The 19514-nt window shown below is 38.1% G+C and overlaps 1 protein-coding gene across 1 annotated transcript in view; it reads right to left on the minus strand.

Annotated features, from left to right (window-relative positions):
• The window catches only part of LMBR1 (limb development membrane protein 1), a 55470-nt gene that overhangs the window by 29480 nt on the left and 6476 nt on the right, over positions 1-19514 (minus strand). Inside the window, exons 2-5 of the mRNA XM_015852832.2 lie at positions 14303-14375; positions 12444-12483; positions 10044-10183; positions 3918-4021 (exon numbers count right to left, since the gene is read on the minus strand). Coding sequence (XP_015708318.1) covers positions 3918-4021; positions 10044-10183; positions 12444-12483; positions 14303-14375 — 357 coding nt within the window. The remainder of the gene's footprint in view (positions 1-3917; positions 4022-10043; positions 10184-12443; positions 12484-14302; positions 14376-19514) is intronic.

Genomic DNA, 19514 nt, shown 5'->3' on the forward strand with positions numbered 1-19514 from the left:
AATGCTTGCCTTCCTCACACAGCAGCATTCATGTAACTCTCTGTGCAGCCATATCGTACATGGAAACATCAGCACTGCAAAATATAGATGCTCAACTACAAATAACAGTTTCCTCTTTAAGAATGCTAAAGAGGAAGGTTAATTCTGACATAAATGAACACAGCTAACACCTTTTTTGTTTCATAATTGCACTACACAACACGAAGACCCATGACAAAGAACTGTCAGAGGATCTAAACACAAAATACAACTTTATGTAAAGACTCTGCAAAGATAGAAATAAATTTATAAAGACATGCAAAAGTTTTCAATTCTAATGCAGGATATTGGAAGTACTTCAGGATATTCCAATGTCTCAGTTAATAGAACTGGCTGAGGCATAATGTTACAGTGACGCAGTCAACTCTGATTACTTCAGTAGTCTTGAGAAGCCTAATTCACACCTGTTTACACGTAAATGTGTGTACAAATTCACACTGCGTATAAAGTTTTACACATCTCTGTAGATGTGTATATATAATATACACACACATCTTATTCCAGATAATAATGGCATCTGCTATTAGATGGAAATAAACTATAGCAAGAAAGAACACTTAAACTCTTTAAAAGTGCACTGTCAGCCCTCCTTTAGGCCCCAAATGCCCTTTTTGAATTAAAATAGTGGTTTTAATTAAAAGCGAAGCAGAGAATCAGTTTGATTTTTCAGTACAGCGCTGCATCCGCCCATGGTGAGTGTCTAATTTCCGTATTTCTCTCCTCTGCATAATATGCAAGTGGTTGGTTGTTTTAAACTGTTGCCCTAGGGAAGTCAATGAGTCTATAAGAGGGGCCATGTGCCATTTAGAAAGTATACTAGCGACCAAGAAAAAACACATAGTAAACTGGAAGATGGTTAATCAAACCCATTCAGATTCATGAAACTTAAAACAGTTAAGGGGGCAATACTTCCATAAAAGAGCGTTGGAATTAAAGTATACAGACCTTGGAATACTAACCTCTGTGCTATCTGAAATATAGCTTGCAACATACAACAGATGGATAAAATTCAACTTTTAGCACAATCCATGATAGGCAGGCAAACATAAAAGTTAGGGATTTGGGCCCGTATGTAATAAGAGCAAACATTACTGTCACAATATAAGATGAACAAAGAAACCCAATAGCAAAATAAAATAAAACAGTCCATTTCAGATCTGAACCTCTTATCCATTTTTCGTAACTTCTATTAAAATCCAACATGTAATTCTTACAAGAACATCTTCAAATTGGTATCTGGACTGTATACCTAAATCCCAAAGGAACTACATATCCATCAGAACAAAGATTCATCATAACAAAGGCAATTCTATGACCCATTTAAGGTGCCATCCATAGAAGCCTCTAGTGAAACAGTCCTGTCATCCAAATTAGATCTAAGCAGGTATCTAAAATCAACTGCTTTCCCCATACCCAACTCACAACTGAAAGAATAAAGATAAAATATTCCACATTGAACCTCTTTATTCAACACCCTCATATTTACTGTAGGTCACTCTTCTCTTAAATGCTGCAAGCTTTGCTACATGCATGAAATGCTCCTTCAAATGAAGATCACTGGAATCTGATTTTGTCAATTAACCGTAACAGCATTTGAATCTTTTTCTTTTTAATCTCTCTGGCCCATTAATATAATACAGTGAATGACAAGACGTGCACAAGTATTAACAAACTGGTTTTAAGCATCAGAATTTTACAAGGTAATCATAGTTTCAAAGTCTTCTCTGAAGAGAAAGAGTTAAGCAATGTGTTAAAATGTAAGGGAAGTCTTTTATTGACATCTACAGACAGATTATGGTTTTATCTCATCTTGAGTTGTAAATGCTTCCATGTGTAAACAGGTAAAGGTGACCCTATTTATCTTGTTACTAGCTACCAACAGACCTCATTCATATGTTTAACAGCTACAACGTAACTTTTAAAGTTTAATGTCAATCCCAAGTCTAAGGCAGCTAGGATACACAACACAACTGTTGCAGTCAACAGCAATCTACAAGTGAAAGGAACACACTGTGTAAATATAATACCTGGAGGAAAAGTAGTAATTCTTGTCAGCATTCCAATCAAGGACAAACTTGACTAAGAGCGGACAACCTACTTCTATACATTAACTGTAGCTAGATACAAACACAAAAGCAAAATGGAACATTCTCCACTTGAAAACTGAAAGGACAAACCGAGCTGCTGAAAGTATTGTTAGGCTTATGGATATCTGAAGCGATGGAAGTAGTTGGAAAGCAGAACGTTCTGTAGTCAAAGTTGAATAAGTAGAACTCAACACAGAAATACAGACAGCAGTTAATCTGCTGCCAGACTAATGAGCTGAAATTAATGTGGTCATCCAAACTTACACTGAAGTAATTTGTATACATCTACAGTTCAATCAGCAAAACAGGACACCAAACAGGTATTTACACACCACCCCAGTAGGGTCCCACAGGTCCATTCTGACAGAGCTGTCTTGCTCAGTCTATGGAGTTACCAGACACTTCAACTGTAGAATAAAGTCCCTAATTCTTCACATTATTTGTTCTGAATTAAAGTTTCCTTCATGCTAGGCTTTCCAAGAACACTTTCTTTGCTTTTCCTTGGTCCCTCAAGTATCTATAAGAACTCAACTATCCCAAATGCCGCACTTGTCTGGAAGCTACCCCATTTCCACCAAGAAGAAAAACAGTGACTTCACTTCTGTGTACGTGGCCTTGTCAACATAACCGAGAATTCTGTTTTCCTCCGCACCACAGTCACCACCTTGTTGATGTTACACACAAACCACTCAGTAGACTTCTGCACTCATCCTTAATCTTTCCATTTTCCTAATTTCAGGCCACCTTCCAAGATCCTTCACTGTCTACTAACCATCATCCAAAGGGTGTGGAATCCCCTTAAGTGTAGTATCATTAAAAACAAAAGTGTTATCTTTTGGATGATGAAAACTACTAAAAGCATATGCTTCAAATGGTCCCCAGACAGTCATCCCAGTTTCAGTTATCTGATGTTCACCATTTGCAATTCATTTTTCTGCGACTCCCATTACAGTAATTTTTCAGTACATTTCTTTAGTTCACATATCATTATTCTTATTATTCTTATTATCACATTATTCAGAAACTGCTTTCCCAAGTTCCATGCTTCATCAAAAGTCCATCCTCTCAACATGATCGCATTCAATAAACTTGAAAATTGTTTGTTATTTTCCACTCATTTAAGACAGCTTTCTTAATGCATTGTTAATACTGGTCACAGTACGCCCCACACATATCAGAAGCACTTGGATAATGCCCTTAATAAAGTTAAAAGCTTAAACTTTTGCTTAGCCCTGTAGTGATCAAGCAGACAATTTCTGAAGCTCCCTTTAAATTGACCTGCTCTAAATAAAATCTTTTTTTTGTTATATTTTAACTTACAGAACTCACACATCATGCTTTTCAGTTTTCTCTGGCTCGTGTTATTTAATCAGCCATCCAATTAAGAAGCCTGCACTCCTTCCCACTGCTTTATTTCTAGTGCATTGATTGAACTTGTTTGTCTAAAAAAAACACTCCAACTAAATTATCTTCCTCAAAAAACAAAACAAAACAAAAACAGCCTCAGATAAAATACTATTAAAAAACAAACCACAAGTTAAACCATTTTCTTGTATTTTCTTGATGTCAGTGTACGTGGGACTTTTCCTAAGGATTACTCACAACCACGTATTGTGTACTCGCTTCATCTGCTCGTTCAAGTTGGCACATCTGTATATACACATTCCCATAAGCGTACACAACCCAGCAAAGAAGTTCTCCCAGATCTGTAACTTGTTCCACTAGAAATCAGGACTGAGAATGGAACATGTTCTGCAATTACTCCATACGCATTTAACAGCATTTTCCTACCTTTTTTAAGCCAGCAAATCCTTCCGATTCCAAGAAGAAAAAGGCAAAGGGCATCAATACAAACAAACATAAATTGGAAAAAAGAGAAGCAAGATTCCACAAACCTGAAATGAACAAGAAAAAGTTTACATTACAAGTTTCTCTATATTAGAAGTTAGTCATGTTACATTTTCCTTTGTTACACACAACAATGAAGCGAACATGCAAGTACTAACAGAAGCCAGAGAGCGATGGATATACAGTTATGTACAGATCACTGCTTAAAAAAGAAAATACCCATATCATTCTGCATTATAGGCTTTAGACAAGAATTGGTACTTTACCCAGTACCAACTTCAAGAGAGAAACTGGGTGAAATCCTGGGAAACAGGCTGCAAAATTAGGTTGACTACTTCCACTGTATTCCACATTTTGATATATTCAAAAAACAAATTTCAAGATAAAAGTGCTTTATCACAAGCAAATCTCAAGAAAATCAGTTCTACGTATTCACTACCTCACACATTTTTCCTTCAGAGAAACTTGGACAAACTGTGGACATTCTGAAAAATACTATCACTACCTCCAAATTGAAAGGCTGACGTAACAGCAACAGCAGCTCCCACTATGATACAATTAGCTCAGTTGTAAGAGGAGAGTATTAGACTATCTGAACCTTAGTAATGCTTTCAACATCATCTCCCAGAACATTCCCTTGGTGTAGCTCATGAAATACATAATAGACAACTGGACAATGAATGGACTGAACACTAGCTAAGCTTTTAGGATCTAAAGGTTATGAGTAGCAGTATAAATTCAAGCTAGAAACCAGGCACTAGTAGTGAAGCCCTGGAGTAATGAGGTTAACATCTTCTTTAATGACCTGGATGATAGGAAGGAGAGCATCTTCAGCAAGTTTGTCAGTGATAGAAGGAATAGCGTTCTGCTGTTCAGATGAACCTCAACAGATCAGACAAATGGCACAGGGCACACTGAGGACCAATTGGTGAGAAAACAGCTTTGTAGAAAAGGCCTCTGAGGTCCTGTTAGGTACCAAGTCAAATAGGAGCTCTTGCAACAAAGACATCTAAAAGCATCCTTTGCTGCACTAGGAAAAGTGCTGTCAGCACTCAAAAGGAGGAAACCCTTCCTCTATTCAGCACTGGTGATGTACATCTGGAGTGCTGCATCCAGCTGTGGGCTCCTCCTTCATATAAATGGGAATATATTCTAACAAGACCAAAAGACCACAAAAATAATTAATCTTCAAGAAAAAAAGAGCTGATTTTATCAATGTATATAAATATCTGATGGGGAAGATGATAAGGAAGGCGGAGTTGGACTTCCCATAGTGGTACCCAGTGAAAGGAGACAAGGCAATAAGCACAAACTGAAAACAAGAAGGAAAAAAAAAATCTTTTTCACTGTCATTGTGGTCAAACACTGCAACAGGCTGCCCAGAGGCATCCTATAATCTCCACTTTTAGGTTTATTTAAAACCCAACAGCACACTACCTTGAGCAGCCTTTTCTAACTGACTACATTAAGCAGGGGCATAGACAAGACGATTTCCAGAGGTCCCTTCCAACCTCAACCACTCTGACTTAGAAGAAAAGCCAGCAACTGACTACTGCTAGGACATCTGTAAAACACATGTGACATCTGCAGGGAGGCAAAAGGTTTAGGAAGCAATATGAAGTGATAACTGACTTTTATTAAGGCTATCTGTTTTAAGATTTTCTGATATGGACACCTGAAACAAATATGTACTCATCAACATCATCCTATCAGATGTTTACATGATGCTATTTCTTCTTAGAGAAGTACTGTAGCTTAACCTGCAATTTCATCTTAGTATAGCTATCAGGTTTGGCTGGTGTTACAAGTACTGCAACTTGAAAATACAGCTTCTATTTTGTAGTTGAGAAAAACACATAAATATCCACAATTCTACGTGACCAGTATATCACATGAAATCCAAAAATGAGCATCAAAATCAAAATACCACCTTCTTTCTCACATACAGACTTGTTTCCTTTCTAAAAATTGTCCAGTTTGGAAAAAAAAAGGAAGACGAATGTGCTGCATGTTATGAGAAGTCATCATAGAATAAAATTCCTGTATTAGTTCAAAATGTGAAATGGTTTGGAGTTATCTTCACCTACTCGCTCCTTAAAAAGAAGAAGAAAAGAAGAAAAAAAGACTTTCACCAGTCTTATGTTTTTCCCCTGTAAAATATTAAAATTTAAAGGAGGAAGAAAAATGACAGGGGAATGTACTTCATCAGTTGATAGTGCTAGGACATAAGCTTAGCCAAGTAAATGATACAAAACAAGACAAGAAAAATCTAAATGACACATGAAATACAATACTGAAATGCTAGAGAAAACAAACTGCCTGAAGGTGGCTAAACTTAGCTAACAAAGGGGGGGATTTTTCTCTTTAGAATTTGCTGTCAGGAAGCTCCTGTTACCATGCAAGGAACATTAACACACAACAACATCAGGAAGAATGTAATCAGCGGTCCTTATCAGAAATACAATAACAAGTTCTGTTTACGTGTGTATATATTTATACGTAAGTATGCACACACCCACTGCTCCAGAAAATGTACAGAAGTTTTTGAGCTGAAATACTATCCAATTTTGGTTTTCTGGGGGGAGGAAGAGGAAGAAACCTTCCAATCTCTGACATTTTATTTAATGGAAAATAGTACATTCAATTATCTGACACTAACAAACAGAACTAACTAAAATTGTTTATATATAGTTGTCAAAATTTCAACAACTGTGTTACATGTATCTACAGATCAAAACAGCGCTAAGAGATGTATATAATATGTACGGGGCGGGATGGCGGTACACATCTCAAGTGATGTCTATGAAGCTGAAATCTAAAATTTACACATTAGGAGCTGATACACAACATGAAACTGCAGAGCTACAATAGAAATTTAACATTACGAGAGGTAAGGACAGTACTGTAATACATGTATGTATGTTATCAGTATATATAAATATATATGTATACATTTCAACAGGTTACCGCTTCTCTTTCTTCCCACCCACTTCGCTGGCTGAAGACAGAGGGCCTTCTTCCCCTACTACATTTCTGAATTATCAACTTAGGATAAGAAATCAAATTAAAATACACCCAGAAAATAAATAGTTACTATTATACAAATCGTACCATTAATCTGCCTAAGACGTTTGCAGATCTTAACATATATAAAGCTTTAAGCAGTTCTAGTGGTTTCTTTTGGAGGAAGGTTCCTTTTTTTTTTTCCCTTCAATGTTGTTGCAGCGACTTAAGAAAACCCCTAAAAAAATAAGTTAATAAAAAACTAAAAACTTGGTCTTTGGCAACCATAGAATAGCAATTCTTTTCTGATTAGTGACTGTTTCTTTGCATTTTACCTCCACCTGGTGGCTGTACCTAACAACAGCACAAGTGAACACTTAACAGCTGTTAGAAGCTCAACCCTGTCTGGCTTTAGCTCAACACACATTAGTTAAGATTATTTAATCTGGGCCTAGCTAAGGGTGCTCTTCCTATTTTCAAAAACTGAAAGCATATACTTTATTCTATATGGCGTTATTCTACGTGGCGTTATTCTGCGTGGCGTTATTCTGCGTGGCAAAACTAAAGCAACAGCCAACAGTAAAAACAACACACCTTAAGATTACAATTAAGTATCTCAGACTATATCTGCAATTGATAAATTAACACAGGCATTTTAAAGCAGTATCAATTTTCCCATTCAGTAACATTTGCAGAACAGTAAAAAAAACATATATAAAGGCATATAGACAGTTACAGAGATAGTAACATTTTCTCTAACAGCTCTCAGCACATATTATTCATAAATCACGTCAAGAAGGCAGGCCATTCATTATACTGGAACAGAGTTATGCAAAGCAAAGAAACACTGCTCTGTAAACCCAGTGAATGCCACAAGAGGGAGCCCCTTCCAAAGGTAATGGTTTGAAATGAACGACTCCTGTCAAGCCCAGGGATGCCCCTGATCAAACCTGAAACCTGTTTAAAACTCTGACAGCTCCATACCAACTGAGGTAAACCCTGTTTTAGTTTAGTCACCTCTACCACTAGCATCAGCTTTGATCTGTGTGTGGAAACACACGGATGCTGACTGCCTCCCATGTTGGCCATTGGACTTCAGAAATACACACAATACCATGCAGGCATAAAGACTAAATCAAATGATGTTTGCAAGATAATTCAGAGGACTTTCCATGTGAAAACTACATTTTTCCAGCAGATTTCCAAGTAGCCTGCATTTTCTGAAGTACTGTAAAAACTCTAACATACAAAGAGCATTGCAGAATTGCTCTGTATAGAACTTTTACCCTCTGCAATACTGCCTTGTCTCCAAAGTAAACTCAGTGTGAAGGATTATTTTCTATGAAACGGTCTCTTTTCCCATGTTTGGGAGAGAATATAACTGCCTGAACATCTAAATTCCTCATTGCCATGTGGGGGCCACACTAAATTAGCAGTGCCCTATTACACGTGTGACAGCATAGAACATAGAACAATTTGACGACCAAAAAACTTTGATGTCATGGAGCCTAGTCTCTAACTTAACACAGATTATCTGCAGGTGCAGTCAGGCTTCTCAAAGCTTTAGCCTGTTAGATTTTGGAAAATTTCCAAGGATTTAGTCTCTCCAGACAGCCTTTTAACTATGGATTGTGAAGCATATTACCCTTGTGTCCTGCACACGTTGCTTCTTGCCTCACACTGCATGTGGCAGAGATAAATTCTGGCTCTTTTCTCTACATCCCCATGTAGACCAATAAATACTGCAGTCAGCACCCTGAGCTTTCTCTTTTACAGAAACTCTTTGCACCCAGGGACACAGCCTACTGATTTTCCTTTTATTATCTAACCCAATTGCCTCCTACAACACCCAGGGTCTTTACCCTCCCCAGTCTCCCCCTCTGGCACAGAGACCTGTAAAATCCTAAAGCAGATCTCACCAGCAAACACTGAGGCAAGAATTACGTCAAGTTAACAGCAGGATGATGCTTTACTCGATCTTGCTGTATATTTGTCCCTACGTCCCAGTTAGGAAATCAGGCTTCCCTAATTTCACCCCAGAATATCAACTCGGGTGCTATTTCTATACTCCTCCCAAGGCAGCTCATCCCCACTTCTACCATCTAAGAAACTCCAGGTTTGACCTCAGGAGTTCCCATTAGGCCAAATCAACCCCTATCACACCACAGCTACTCATTAATGAAACCTTCCAAGTTGGGGATGGAGAAATTCAGGAATTTGCTATCCATATTATCAGATATCTTACTGAAGTGCGTATTACCAAACAAAAATGAGATTTTGTGTGATTCCATGCAAAGCCCAATTACCATCTTAACTTTATTCATTTCAGATTAATTACCTCCACTCTCTGAAACAACACATTATCTCCTTCCTCCTACCAACTCCTTTGAAGAACATCATGTTCCCACCAGCTATTTCCCTCAGACAAATAGAGGTATGCAAGAAGTTATTAGTATTCATTACATTTATTTTCTTATACTCAAGCATATTAATCAGCATCAGAAAGAATACAAAGCTCGAGGCATCATCCCTCCAAGTACGTTCCCAGAAGTTACACTCTTCTTGAACTGCTTCAATGAAAACAAGTTGCGTTTTTACCCTGCCTCTTTATTATACTTAATACATTTACATTCTGATTTTCCTCTTACAAACAATTAAGAGTTGAATTTAACTATCTAATCGTAACTGCTCACAGCTACCATGTTTCTTCAAATGCAATTATGTCTTTTAAATACAAAGTTATCATCAGAAGCAAACAGGCTCATGAAATTTGCATTTACACACGAGGAAGTTTCAACAGTATGTTTTCAAGTTACTTAGGCTCTGGTAGGTCTTATTTACAATGGTATTCGAAGCAGTCATTTTGGTTTATTAAAGGATTACTCAGGCTTGAAGGGATTTAACAACAAAACAGTGAAAACAGATTTTTATGATGCACAATACAGCAGCAAACGCAACTAACCAACAAAACACCAACAATTCATCTAACATCTCAAATGAAAATAGCGTTATTAGTTTAAAAATAATGCAGATATCCATTTTAATTACATTATGCTGAGTACTAACCATGAATTAGTGAGCCATTTAACCACTGAATATAGTAGTTTTGTGGAAAAGAAAGCAGGATCTCATTGCTGATTATTGAGAAAGGCAGAAGCAGGACTGCACCAGCTGAAACTGCTAGAGTGAAGGTGCTCAAGAACAGCCTGAAATTTAAAGAAATGTACCACTGTTACCAACAACAACATGCTCTGAGCAGGGTTAAACAAAGTAGTTAGCTACCTATTAATCAGTGTCTGAAGGCAATCCTGTGGTTGCCATAGCATTTCATATCAAACAAGCAAATTCTGATACCAAGTAGCTTACGGAATACACTGAAATACTAACTAGTAACTAATTATTAGTAACTAACTAGTAATTCTCTTTAGAATTACAGGCATTCAAAATTACAAGATAAACTTCTAAAATTCATGGAATTTCTTTTGATAACTCTTTTTGCTTTTAATTTCCTCTTAAATTCTTACTATACTTTTTTAAAAAGCAGAGTAGCGTTTTAATGTCTACAAAATGGGTACAATTACAGAAATATATTAACATCAAACAAATAATCGCTGCTTTTCTTTCACAAATTATGTAACTAAATATCATCTCATAGCTTGGGGGGGGTTTTGGTAACTGCAAAGTCAATACTGAGGCATCATTAGGATTATGTAAAGTATTCAACCTTATTCCCTTTAGATCACAAACACAATTCAAATGAAATGCCATCTGGTGGTATTGGAAAGAACTGTGCTCTTCAGAAAAATATAAGGCAAAAGCATTCCTACAGAGCAAAACCACTAACAGAACAAAGCTGCACAACAAAAATTGGCAATTATCTGAGTTTTTAACAGGAAAGTCAATAAGCTACTTAAAGAAATTTTACTTTTCCATAATAGTCTCTGCAAATTTATTATTCATTCACAGTACTTAATTTACAGAAGAAAGTGTGGTTCGTTTCATTTCAGAAGAAGGCACCGCTATTTGCTTTTGATGGTGGTTTGAGCTATTTTTCTTTTCCTTAAGGATACTGAATTATTCTAAGCCAGAACTGTGAAACCTAACACACCGTCTTCTAAGATGCCACAGCAGTTTGACTGTTTTCTCCCCCACCCGCCCCTTAGTCCTGAGGACTGTGCAAAGAAATACCTATTTGTATGTTTGATAGCCATTGCTTTCTGAAAAATAATTCAATGAAAGGACATTATTCTGAAGTGCTAATCCCATCCTGACTTACACTGCAGTCTTATGAAGTATTTACAGAGTATTTACAATTGATATTTCTTATATTTTTAAGCTAAACTAGGAAAGAAGATGCAGGGAAATAAAATTTGCTACCAGGCAAATTTTACTCTTTGGATGCTGAAAACCTGGGAGTCAAGCTAGGATCACTGCTGCCACAAGAATCATTCAAACCGAAAGAGTTTTAATTCACTGCAGTTTTAAAGCAAAGAACCTTCTCTCTAACTTAGAGCTGAGAGCTTCCTACACTAGAAAGGTAGGCAGTTTTTACCTCTCTTGATCTGAAGGTCTTGTGGCAAATGAGCACTTCAAATTCACAGAGATATATCAGACAGCAGTGGGCAAAGCATATCTAAGCTTTGCTTCATCTTTGTATGCCTTTCAAGCTTGCCACAAATGCACAACCAAAAGTGAACAGCTTGCAATGTACTCGGCACTTTCCCAGAGTACAAGACAAATCAATAAAACATGCAGTGAAGCTCTCCTTCCAACAGGATGACAGTACCACCATGGAAGAGCTAAGAATATCGTAAGTAAGTAGCAAACCCACATAGTTTAGCAAATTACAAAACTGAGAGGGCAGCAACAGCTCACAGATGTTCTTTAAATCTTCAGACATATTTAAATAGGAGAGATTAATATCTAGCTTTATTAAGAAGAACAGGAAGAGGACAGTCTCTGGCAGACCAGCGGGTCTGGCAAGTGTTTCACTTCTATTCATTATTCTTTTATAAGCACTCTTCAGATGATCAAATGCAGATGTCTACTTCAAGGCAAGTTAAATCTCTCCCAAGAATCCATTGCTCCCCTTGATAAGATTGCTATTAAGTAGCGCAGTGGGACATACTTCACATATAGACACCCACATTTCAGACACCTTAACTCAGATGCAAATCTTGCACCACATCGTACCTCTAGCATTAGGTCCCCATGCAACCTTCTAACCAACACAGCACTTACCAGGGAGATCACAGGTGAATGAAGCCCTACACCAAACTGCATTCTATCATCACACCTTTCAGAACGCAAGCTCCCACCTAATCAAATATTCTTCCTCTGCCCTACGAAAGCACCATCTATTTGTCATCACATTTAAAATAGACTTTTACTTAATTTGGAAGCATACACAATTCCTATCAGATATTCAGGAAAACAAAGTGGTCTTAAAAATAGAGCTATACATACGATATTCTGTTAACTATGGCATCTTCATCCTCTTGCTCATCTGAAAATAAAGAAAGAAATAAATAAATAAATTAGAGCCAGTAAAGGAAAATCTGTTGATGTACATTCCAATTGTTTGAAATAAAAGAGGTCAATCACTTACACCCCTCGTGTATCCTTTATGCCCTTTTCTGTACCTCTTGGTGTTATTTACACATCTGATACCATCTCAGAGTGAGTTTTGTTCTTTAAAGTCTGAGGTTTTCCATGAGGTTACTCAAAAATTATTTTTCTACTTAAGAATAAACAAACCAGGTGTTTCAAGTTTAACAGTCGTGGACATTCAAAATAAATGTGTAGTCACCAACACAGTGTACTTTTAACAGAAGAATTTCCTAAGAACATGATTTTTTTTCCCATTTCTTTGAGTGGAACCTGATGCTGTTTTGATGGGAATCTTATGGCATTTTCAGAGACCAAGTGCAGGTCTCTTAGGAATTACTTCATCTAGAGAAGTTGTTGTAAAAACAACAAACAACTTATCCAGAAAACTCCAGAAGTGCCAACTCTACAAACTTATCAGTAAGATTCCAGTAAGCAACTGGAATTTGTCTATGTAAATGCCCACAAGACTTTCAAAAAGCAATGACAGCTGCAGAGAGTTTCTTCTCACTAGCTGATGAGATCAGCTGCCAAAAAGCATTAAAGTCCTTACAGCCAACAGTTTGTCAAACCAATTCCTCCTCCCCAGTACATACCAGGATAACAAGGTATTACATTTTATCCACTTGTTTAACTATTCACTACATTTAAAGAGCATACCTCATTTTTAAAAGAATACTACATTAATTTAATATTTTACTTTTTATTTTATATACAAGTTCATCTATGAAATAAACTTTATTCTATCAGGTCATTGAAGACCAACAATCAGTTTCTACCCAAATTTAAAGCATCAACATCTTGAGGCACGCAAATGCTTTTCCAGCACGACTGACTGTGCATCAAGTCCCAAATAAGCCATCAAGAGTCAAACATTCTGCTGCTGCATACACATTTTTATGCTATTTGCCTTTAGAAGAGATAGAAGAAAATGACAGGGGTCCCTAAAGATTACAGATTAGCTTCAGACATACAGAGTTTGTAAAGTAAAGGAAAATAATTATTATCTCAAGGAATAAGAATTCGGTAAAGAGGTCATAATGAACAGGTTAAGGAAGAACACCAAAACAACTACACCTGAACAAAGTAAAATCATTAGACTAAATCTACTACTCCCCTTCAGCAGTACTGGTAATGTTTTTATTAACCAGCTAGAGTTGTGAACTTGATTTTGACACAAAAAGACACTGATTCTAGTAAAGACTACATGAGGGAAGATCTAAAAGCAATAGAGACACGATTTCCTACTTGAAATTCTCCCCTTTCTTCTGTCTCAAAACAGTTATAACCCAGGCTGCCACAGCGCCATAATGAAGCAAGCTGAGGCCATCCACACCTCCTCCCTCCAACCACATACGCTCACTCCATCATGAAGGATCAGCTGTGGCACTCGCTGATCTTCACAGACACTTCAGTGTGTTTCCTCCCTTCACGTTATCAGAAGGCACACTGAAGGCTCCAAGAAGAGCTAGAGCTGGAATAACAGAAGAGATGGAGAACTCAAGGCTTAGGAACAAAGGGAGCAGTCAAAAGGTAAGACAGCAACGTATACCAACAGATCAGCTCAGGATGATGCGGTACTGCAGCCAGAGAAACACATTTGGTCAGAGATCCAGGAAGGTTCTTCTGTTTTTCTTGTGGTAGCAGTAAGGAAAAGAATAACCTGCTCACTCAAAAAGTAAAACACACGATGAACATATTAACAACTTCATGCTTACCTGCTTTTCTTTTGTATCTTGTGATTATGAAGTAGGACACTATGTAGAGTACAGCAAATAGGAGAAAACAGATCTGGAAGAAAAAAAGTTGCATTATTTAGGTTGAAAAATGACTGGGGTATAATAAAAAATAAACATAAAATTCAGTATCAGTCATTTAAAGTTCAGTGCAGATCTACCGTAGCACTGGTACCACTAGCATAAAATCAGCACTTTTTTAATGGCTTATATCTTATAAATAGAAAGTTAAAACAGTAAGAACAACTCAAAGTAATATAATGGATCCACTACAAGTCCATCAGGTTTTGCCTTAAAATAAAAACAAAAACAGCCCTGCCAGCAACAGTTTGTTTGCTTTGTGAGTGTTTGGGGTTTTCCTTTAATTGCAGGGTTGAGGATTTTTTGTTCGTTTGTTTTTAGGTTTGAACCCGTTTAACTTATGACAATATGAAGAGCAGTAACACATTTCACAAGGGGTAACTGTACAATGGGCTTTTGAAGATCTATAACGGAATAAGCTATCAACATACACAAAGAAAAAAAGCAGCTGTTTGCTGTTTCTATCACATCTTGAGCCCAACCAATTCTAAGCAACAATATACACCAGTGAGACTGTCATAGTGGACACCCATGCATGAGCCAGTCTAACAGTCTCTACAGTTAGAGAAGCCAAGGGCAGAGCTCCCCTCCTCACAAGCCAGACAGCTTATTGAGGTCAGACATACCTGGAGCCTGGGATGACTTTCTAAGTTTCTAAGATTTGGCACTAGAACTTCAATATAATAAGACAAGGCCAAAACAGCTACAAATACTTCAGGAATTTGGGAGGGAAGGAATTGAATGACAAGACAATTTTAACCCTCCATGTCTTCAGGGGTAATAAAAAGAAACAAGTCTCTTGAAGGAGACTTCAGTGGCTCAGCTTTGCTTCCTTAATCTAGTTTACTGATGCCTATTAAAAACATGAGTCAGTCAGAAGACAGTAAAGCACGTCACTCTGTGATGATGTGACCCTTAATCTTCTTTAGTACTTGAACAATAACAGTAAGGTGCTGTATACCAGCAGTGCAATTCATTTTTATTAGCTTGCAAACACAGTACCTATGCGCAAAGGCTAAGAAACTACTTGAAGCAGCCCTAATGACTATTTCTCTATTTCCTTTTGCTTGTGCACAATCCCAGCAGTCACCAAGGAGGTCTCAGAACACGGCAGTCAGCCGATTAAGCCCAAATTCTTTTAGCAGGTTTTATTAATGAAGAGAGTTCACCCTATTGCCTGCATAGGTTTCTCAGTCAGTTCTGCCTGCATCTGCAAATCATAACATTAGAACACTGATATGTTTTGTTCCAAACCAAGTTTTAATCTCCACTTTGATCTGAAATTGCAATATCACTTCACCAGGCAGCACTTAAACTACTTCTTTAATTGGTTATTTAAAAATCTGTTGCCTTTAATCATAGAAGAGCTTGGCTTGGAGAGAACCTTGAAGATTATCAAGTTTAAGCTCCTTAATAGGAAAGATGGACTTACTTAAAAATACAAATGAAAGTAAACTAGTGGTGTTATTTCTCTTATGCAGCCAGAGAGATAAGAATCAAAGCACAGCCAAGCATGGCATCAAGATGCCTGGAGTTTCCCTACATGCTTTCCCCAGCAACAGTACCATGCCATAGGTCTGAAGTGGCAACTGAGCTCATTCTGAACTGACAACACGCAGTGATGACATCAGAAATACCAAATTCCATAACTATGTCTCTGAATTCAACTATTTCATCCAAACAGAGTTTGCTGCCCCAGCTTCCCAGAAGCTGCTTCAAAGATGGCAACTTCAATAGGGAGAAGTGATTTAATAAAAAATACGCTGGTATATTTTTGAATTGGATGGGGCAAAAACCTTGAGAAGCACCTTGGGTTTTCAGAGCACTCCAATGCAGCCTGTCCTGTCAGTAACAGATAAATCGGTGCTAGTGCTGAAAAGAGTCCTTCTCTAAGTTCCCAGTTCCTTTGAAACTAGACCACAGAGACATCTAATTTTAGGCATCTGCCTTTGAAAATTAGGTACGACATGCACAGGGTCAAATCAAATTATTTTTACAAAGAATCCACGAGACCCAAATAACTTTGTTTCTGTCTAGAATACCGTTAAGCTCTCTTTTATTTAAGAAACAAGAACATAAGTGTGACTGCAATCTCAAATAAAATAGATGACCTTTACTTTAGCTGTGATCGCAAGGTTACAGTGAAAATGTGGGTCTGTACTCACAAGACACCCCTGAGATAACCGACCTATTTGCAGGGCACAGCAGGAGAAAGCTGCCCAGTAACATGAACTATCAAATGCTGTATTTCTGGTCTTAGATGACAGCTACTTAACAACTCAGCAATAACGTGTAACTATATATCTTGGTGTAATTACCCTTCTACTTCTGTCAGAATGAAGAAAAAAAAAATGTTGCCATTGTAAATATTTGGTGAGGTGTTTATTACTGAAAATATATAGAATTTTAATGAATAAAGAAAAGAAAGCAGCAAATTGTCATCAGTAGAAGCTTCAGGTTCTTAACAAGTACTCACAAGTCAAAGCTTTGTACTATTTGAAAGAAGTCAAGGAAACTCAAATGTGTCTCCAGTCTCAATTTATAGACAGTGGAACCCATGGTCCTGAGCTGCAAAATCCTGTTTCTAACTACATTTAGAGTAGAACTCCTTTAAGATGAGGAAAAGGAATGTGTTTGTCCATGAGAGCTGAAGAATAGACTCCACTGTCTTTTTATGCTGCAATCCTGGGCTCTTACTCCTCACAGTGCTCTTTGTTTCAAGGCATTTTTGTATGGCAGCAAAAAAAAAAGAGTACTTGCTTGCATTTGTGATTGTATGCAGTGCTCCAGGTAGGCTCATGGCTACCTGGCATGGCTACCAGCAGCACTACGCCATCCCTTCTGCACTCCAAATAATTCAATCTGTTCACCCAAAAACCAAGTTAGTAATTGAATTATCCTCCAGTCACTGAATTCATCCCTGCTGTTCTCCCCATCTGCTGAGCAGTTCTCAGCATGGGATAGAAACTTGTTTTCAGGGCTCAAGTGCATCACCATGTCTTTTTATCCCTTGTAGAAATCACATCTTAATCTCTACTGCCTCTGTTTCAGGGTATCCGGGTCCTTTGTACACTGTGTTCCACTGATACAGTGTGTTGAGCAGATCGCCTGAAGAAATGAGCGCATCCTAAGAGCAAGAGTTCCCTTCATTGTCAAAGCTGAGCAAGATCGCTCTTAATGCTGAGACCTGAGGAAACTGAATAGCAGATTTTTCCTAATGTGACATCTGTTGTCCCAGACACTACAACCAGCTCCTTATTCACTTCACAGCTCCACTACAAAGGCATATCTACTCAGTTTAAGAAGCGTGTTTATACGTATTCTCTGGATACAGCCCTTAGCATATGGAAAGGAAACAATCTAACAACAGTCACATGTCTTTGAAAAATAATTCTTAGCAACTCCTTTATTTACTCCCCTTAAAAAAAGGCTTAAAATAGGGTAACTCCACATATTCATATGTTCACAGTATCCTAAACCAAAAGTTAACTTGCCTTTCTAATCAAAGTTCTTAAGAAACATCCAGGTAATCATACTGAAATAGAATGCTATTCTAAAAAGCACATCACACACAAACATACATTGGTACCTTCAGTATACTTCAGTAACATATATAAGCTAACACCACAGTGTGCCATTAAACCCAAGTCATACTGCAAGCCATGTTTTCAATCAAGAAACAGTGTTTTATGCCACCATTCATCTCTGCAAGAAGATCTGACAGAAGTTGAGGATGCTGCAAAGGCAGTGAATCTGGGACAAGTCATATTGCTCATAACCTACAATCTTCTGCAAAGAGTTTGTCACTGGAGCTCAAATTAAGCTCTTCCAGATGCAAAGGGAAAGTGAAGACAATGTACACATCTGTGATTAATGAGGATTCCTGACACTGAAGGCATTAATTAAAAACTTATGACTTGGAAGATTTTTCACTTCCTTACGTTTATTTTAATTTTACAGAAGCATAAAGCAGTCATCATGCTGCTGTAGTCAGGCTGCTCCTAGGAAGCTATGTCAGACCTAACCATGGCATGTTCTCACATTATAGGGGAGGCACACGATCTTTGATTGACCAGGTGCACTCAAAAACAAAGGAAACTAACAAGAATGTAATTTTTATTGTCAGAGCCCAACAGTTACGGAAAATAATTTGAAATGTGTCTTTTCTTTTTCTTCTGAACGCCACCCAGCAACTGAATACAAAACCCATGGATGCGATGCTACATTTACAAAATCACAGAATGACCCGGGTTGGAAGGACCTCAAGGATCATGTAGTTCCAACCCCCCTGCTGGCAGGGCCACCAAACATACACCTTTACTAGATCAGGTTGCCCAGGGCCCGTCCAACCTGGTCTTGAACACCTCCAAGGACGGGGCATCCACAACCTCCCTGGGCAGCCGTTTCCAGGGCCTAACCACTCTCCTAGTGAAAGAACTTCCCCCTAACATCCAACCTAAATCTTCCCTCTTTTAACTTAAGCCATTTCCCCGTGTCCTGCTATTGTCAGCCCTTTCCAAGACGTTTACTCCCCTCCTGGGAGTAAGTTCCCTTCATGTACTGAAAGGCTGCAATGAGGTCACCCGGCAACCTTCTCTTCTTCCAGGACTGAACAAACCCAACTCCCTCAGCCTGTCCTCATAGGGGAGGTGCTCCAGCCCCCTGATCATCTTCCTGTCCCTCCTCTGGACCCTTTCCAAATCTCCATGTCTTTTTTGACTGAGGGCTCCACACCTGGACACAGTACAACAGATGGGGCCTACAAGAGCCAAGTAGAGAGGGACAATCACCTCCCTATCCCTGCTGACCACCCCTCTCTGATGGAGCCCAGGATCCCATTTGCTTTCCGGGCTGCCAGAGCGCACTGCTGGCTCATGTTGAGTAATTTAACATTTAGGTTCTTCCTTTTGACTAGGAGTAAATAATTCATTTGAATTTCTCTGCATAGAAGAAAAAAAGAAACATCTGGCTCAACCAGCAAACAAACGCATCCTTTCCTGGAGGTCTTCACGTTCATTTAGGAAAGGAAGCACTCTGTGTTTCTGCTGTGATTATACACAGGACAAATCAAGAGAAACCACTTCTGGAGATGCACTGCATTTTGTTGTCTTAT

The sequence above is a fragment of the Coturnix japonica genome, chromosome 2, assembly GCF_001577835.2.
Source record: "Coturnix japonica isolate 7356 chromosome 2, Coturnix japonica 2.1, whole genome shotgun sequence".
NCBI lineage: Eukaryota > Metazoa > Chordata > Aves > Galliformes > Phasianidae > Coturnix > Coturnix japonica.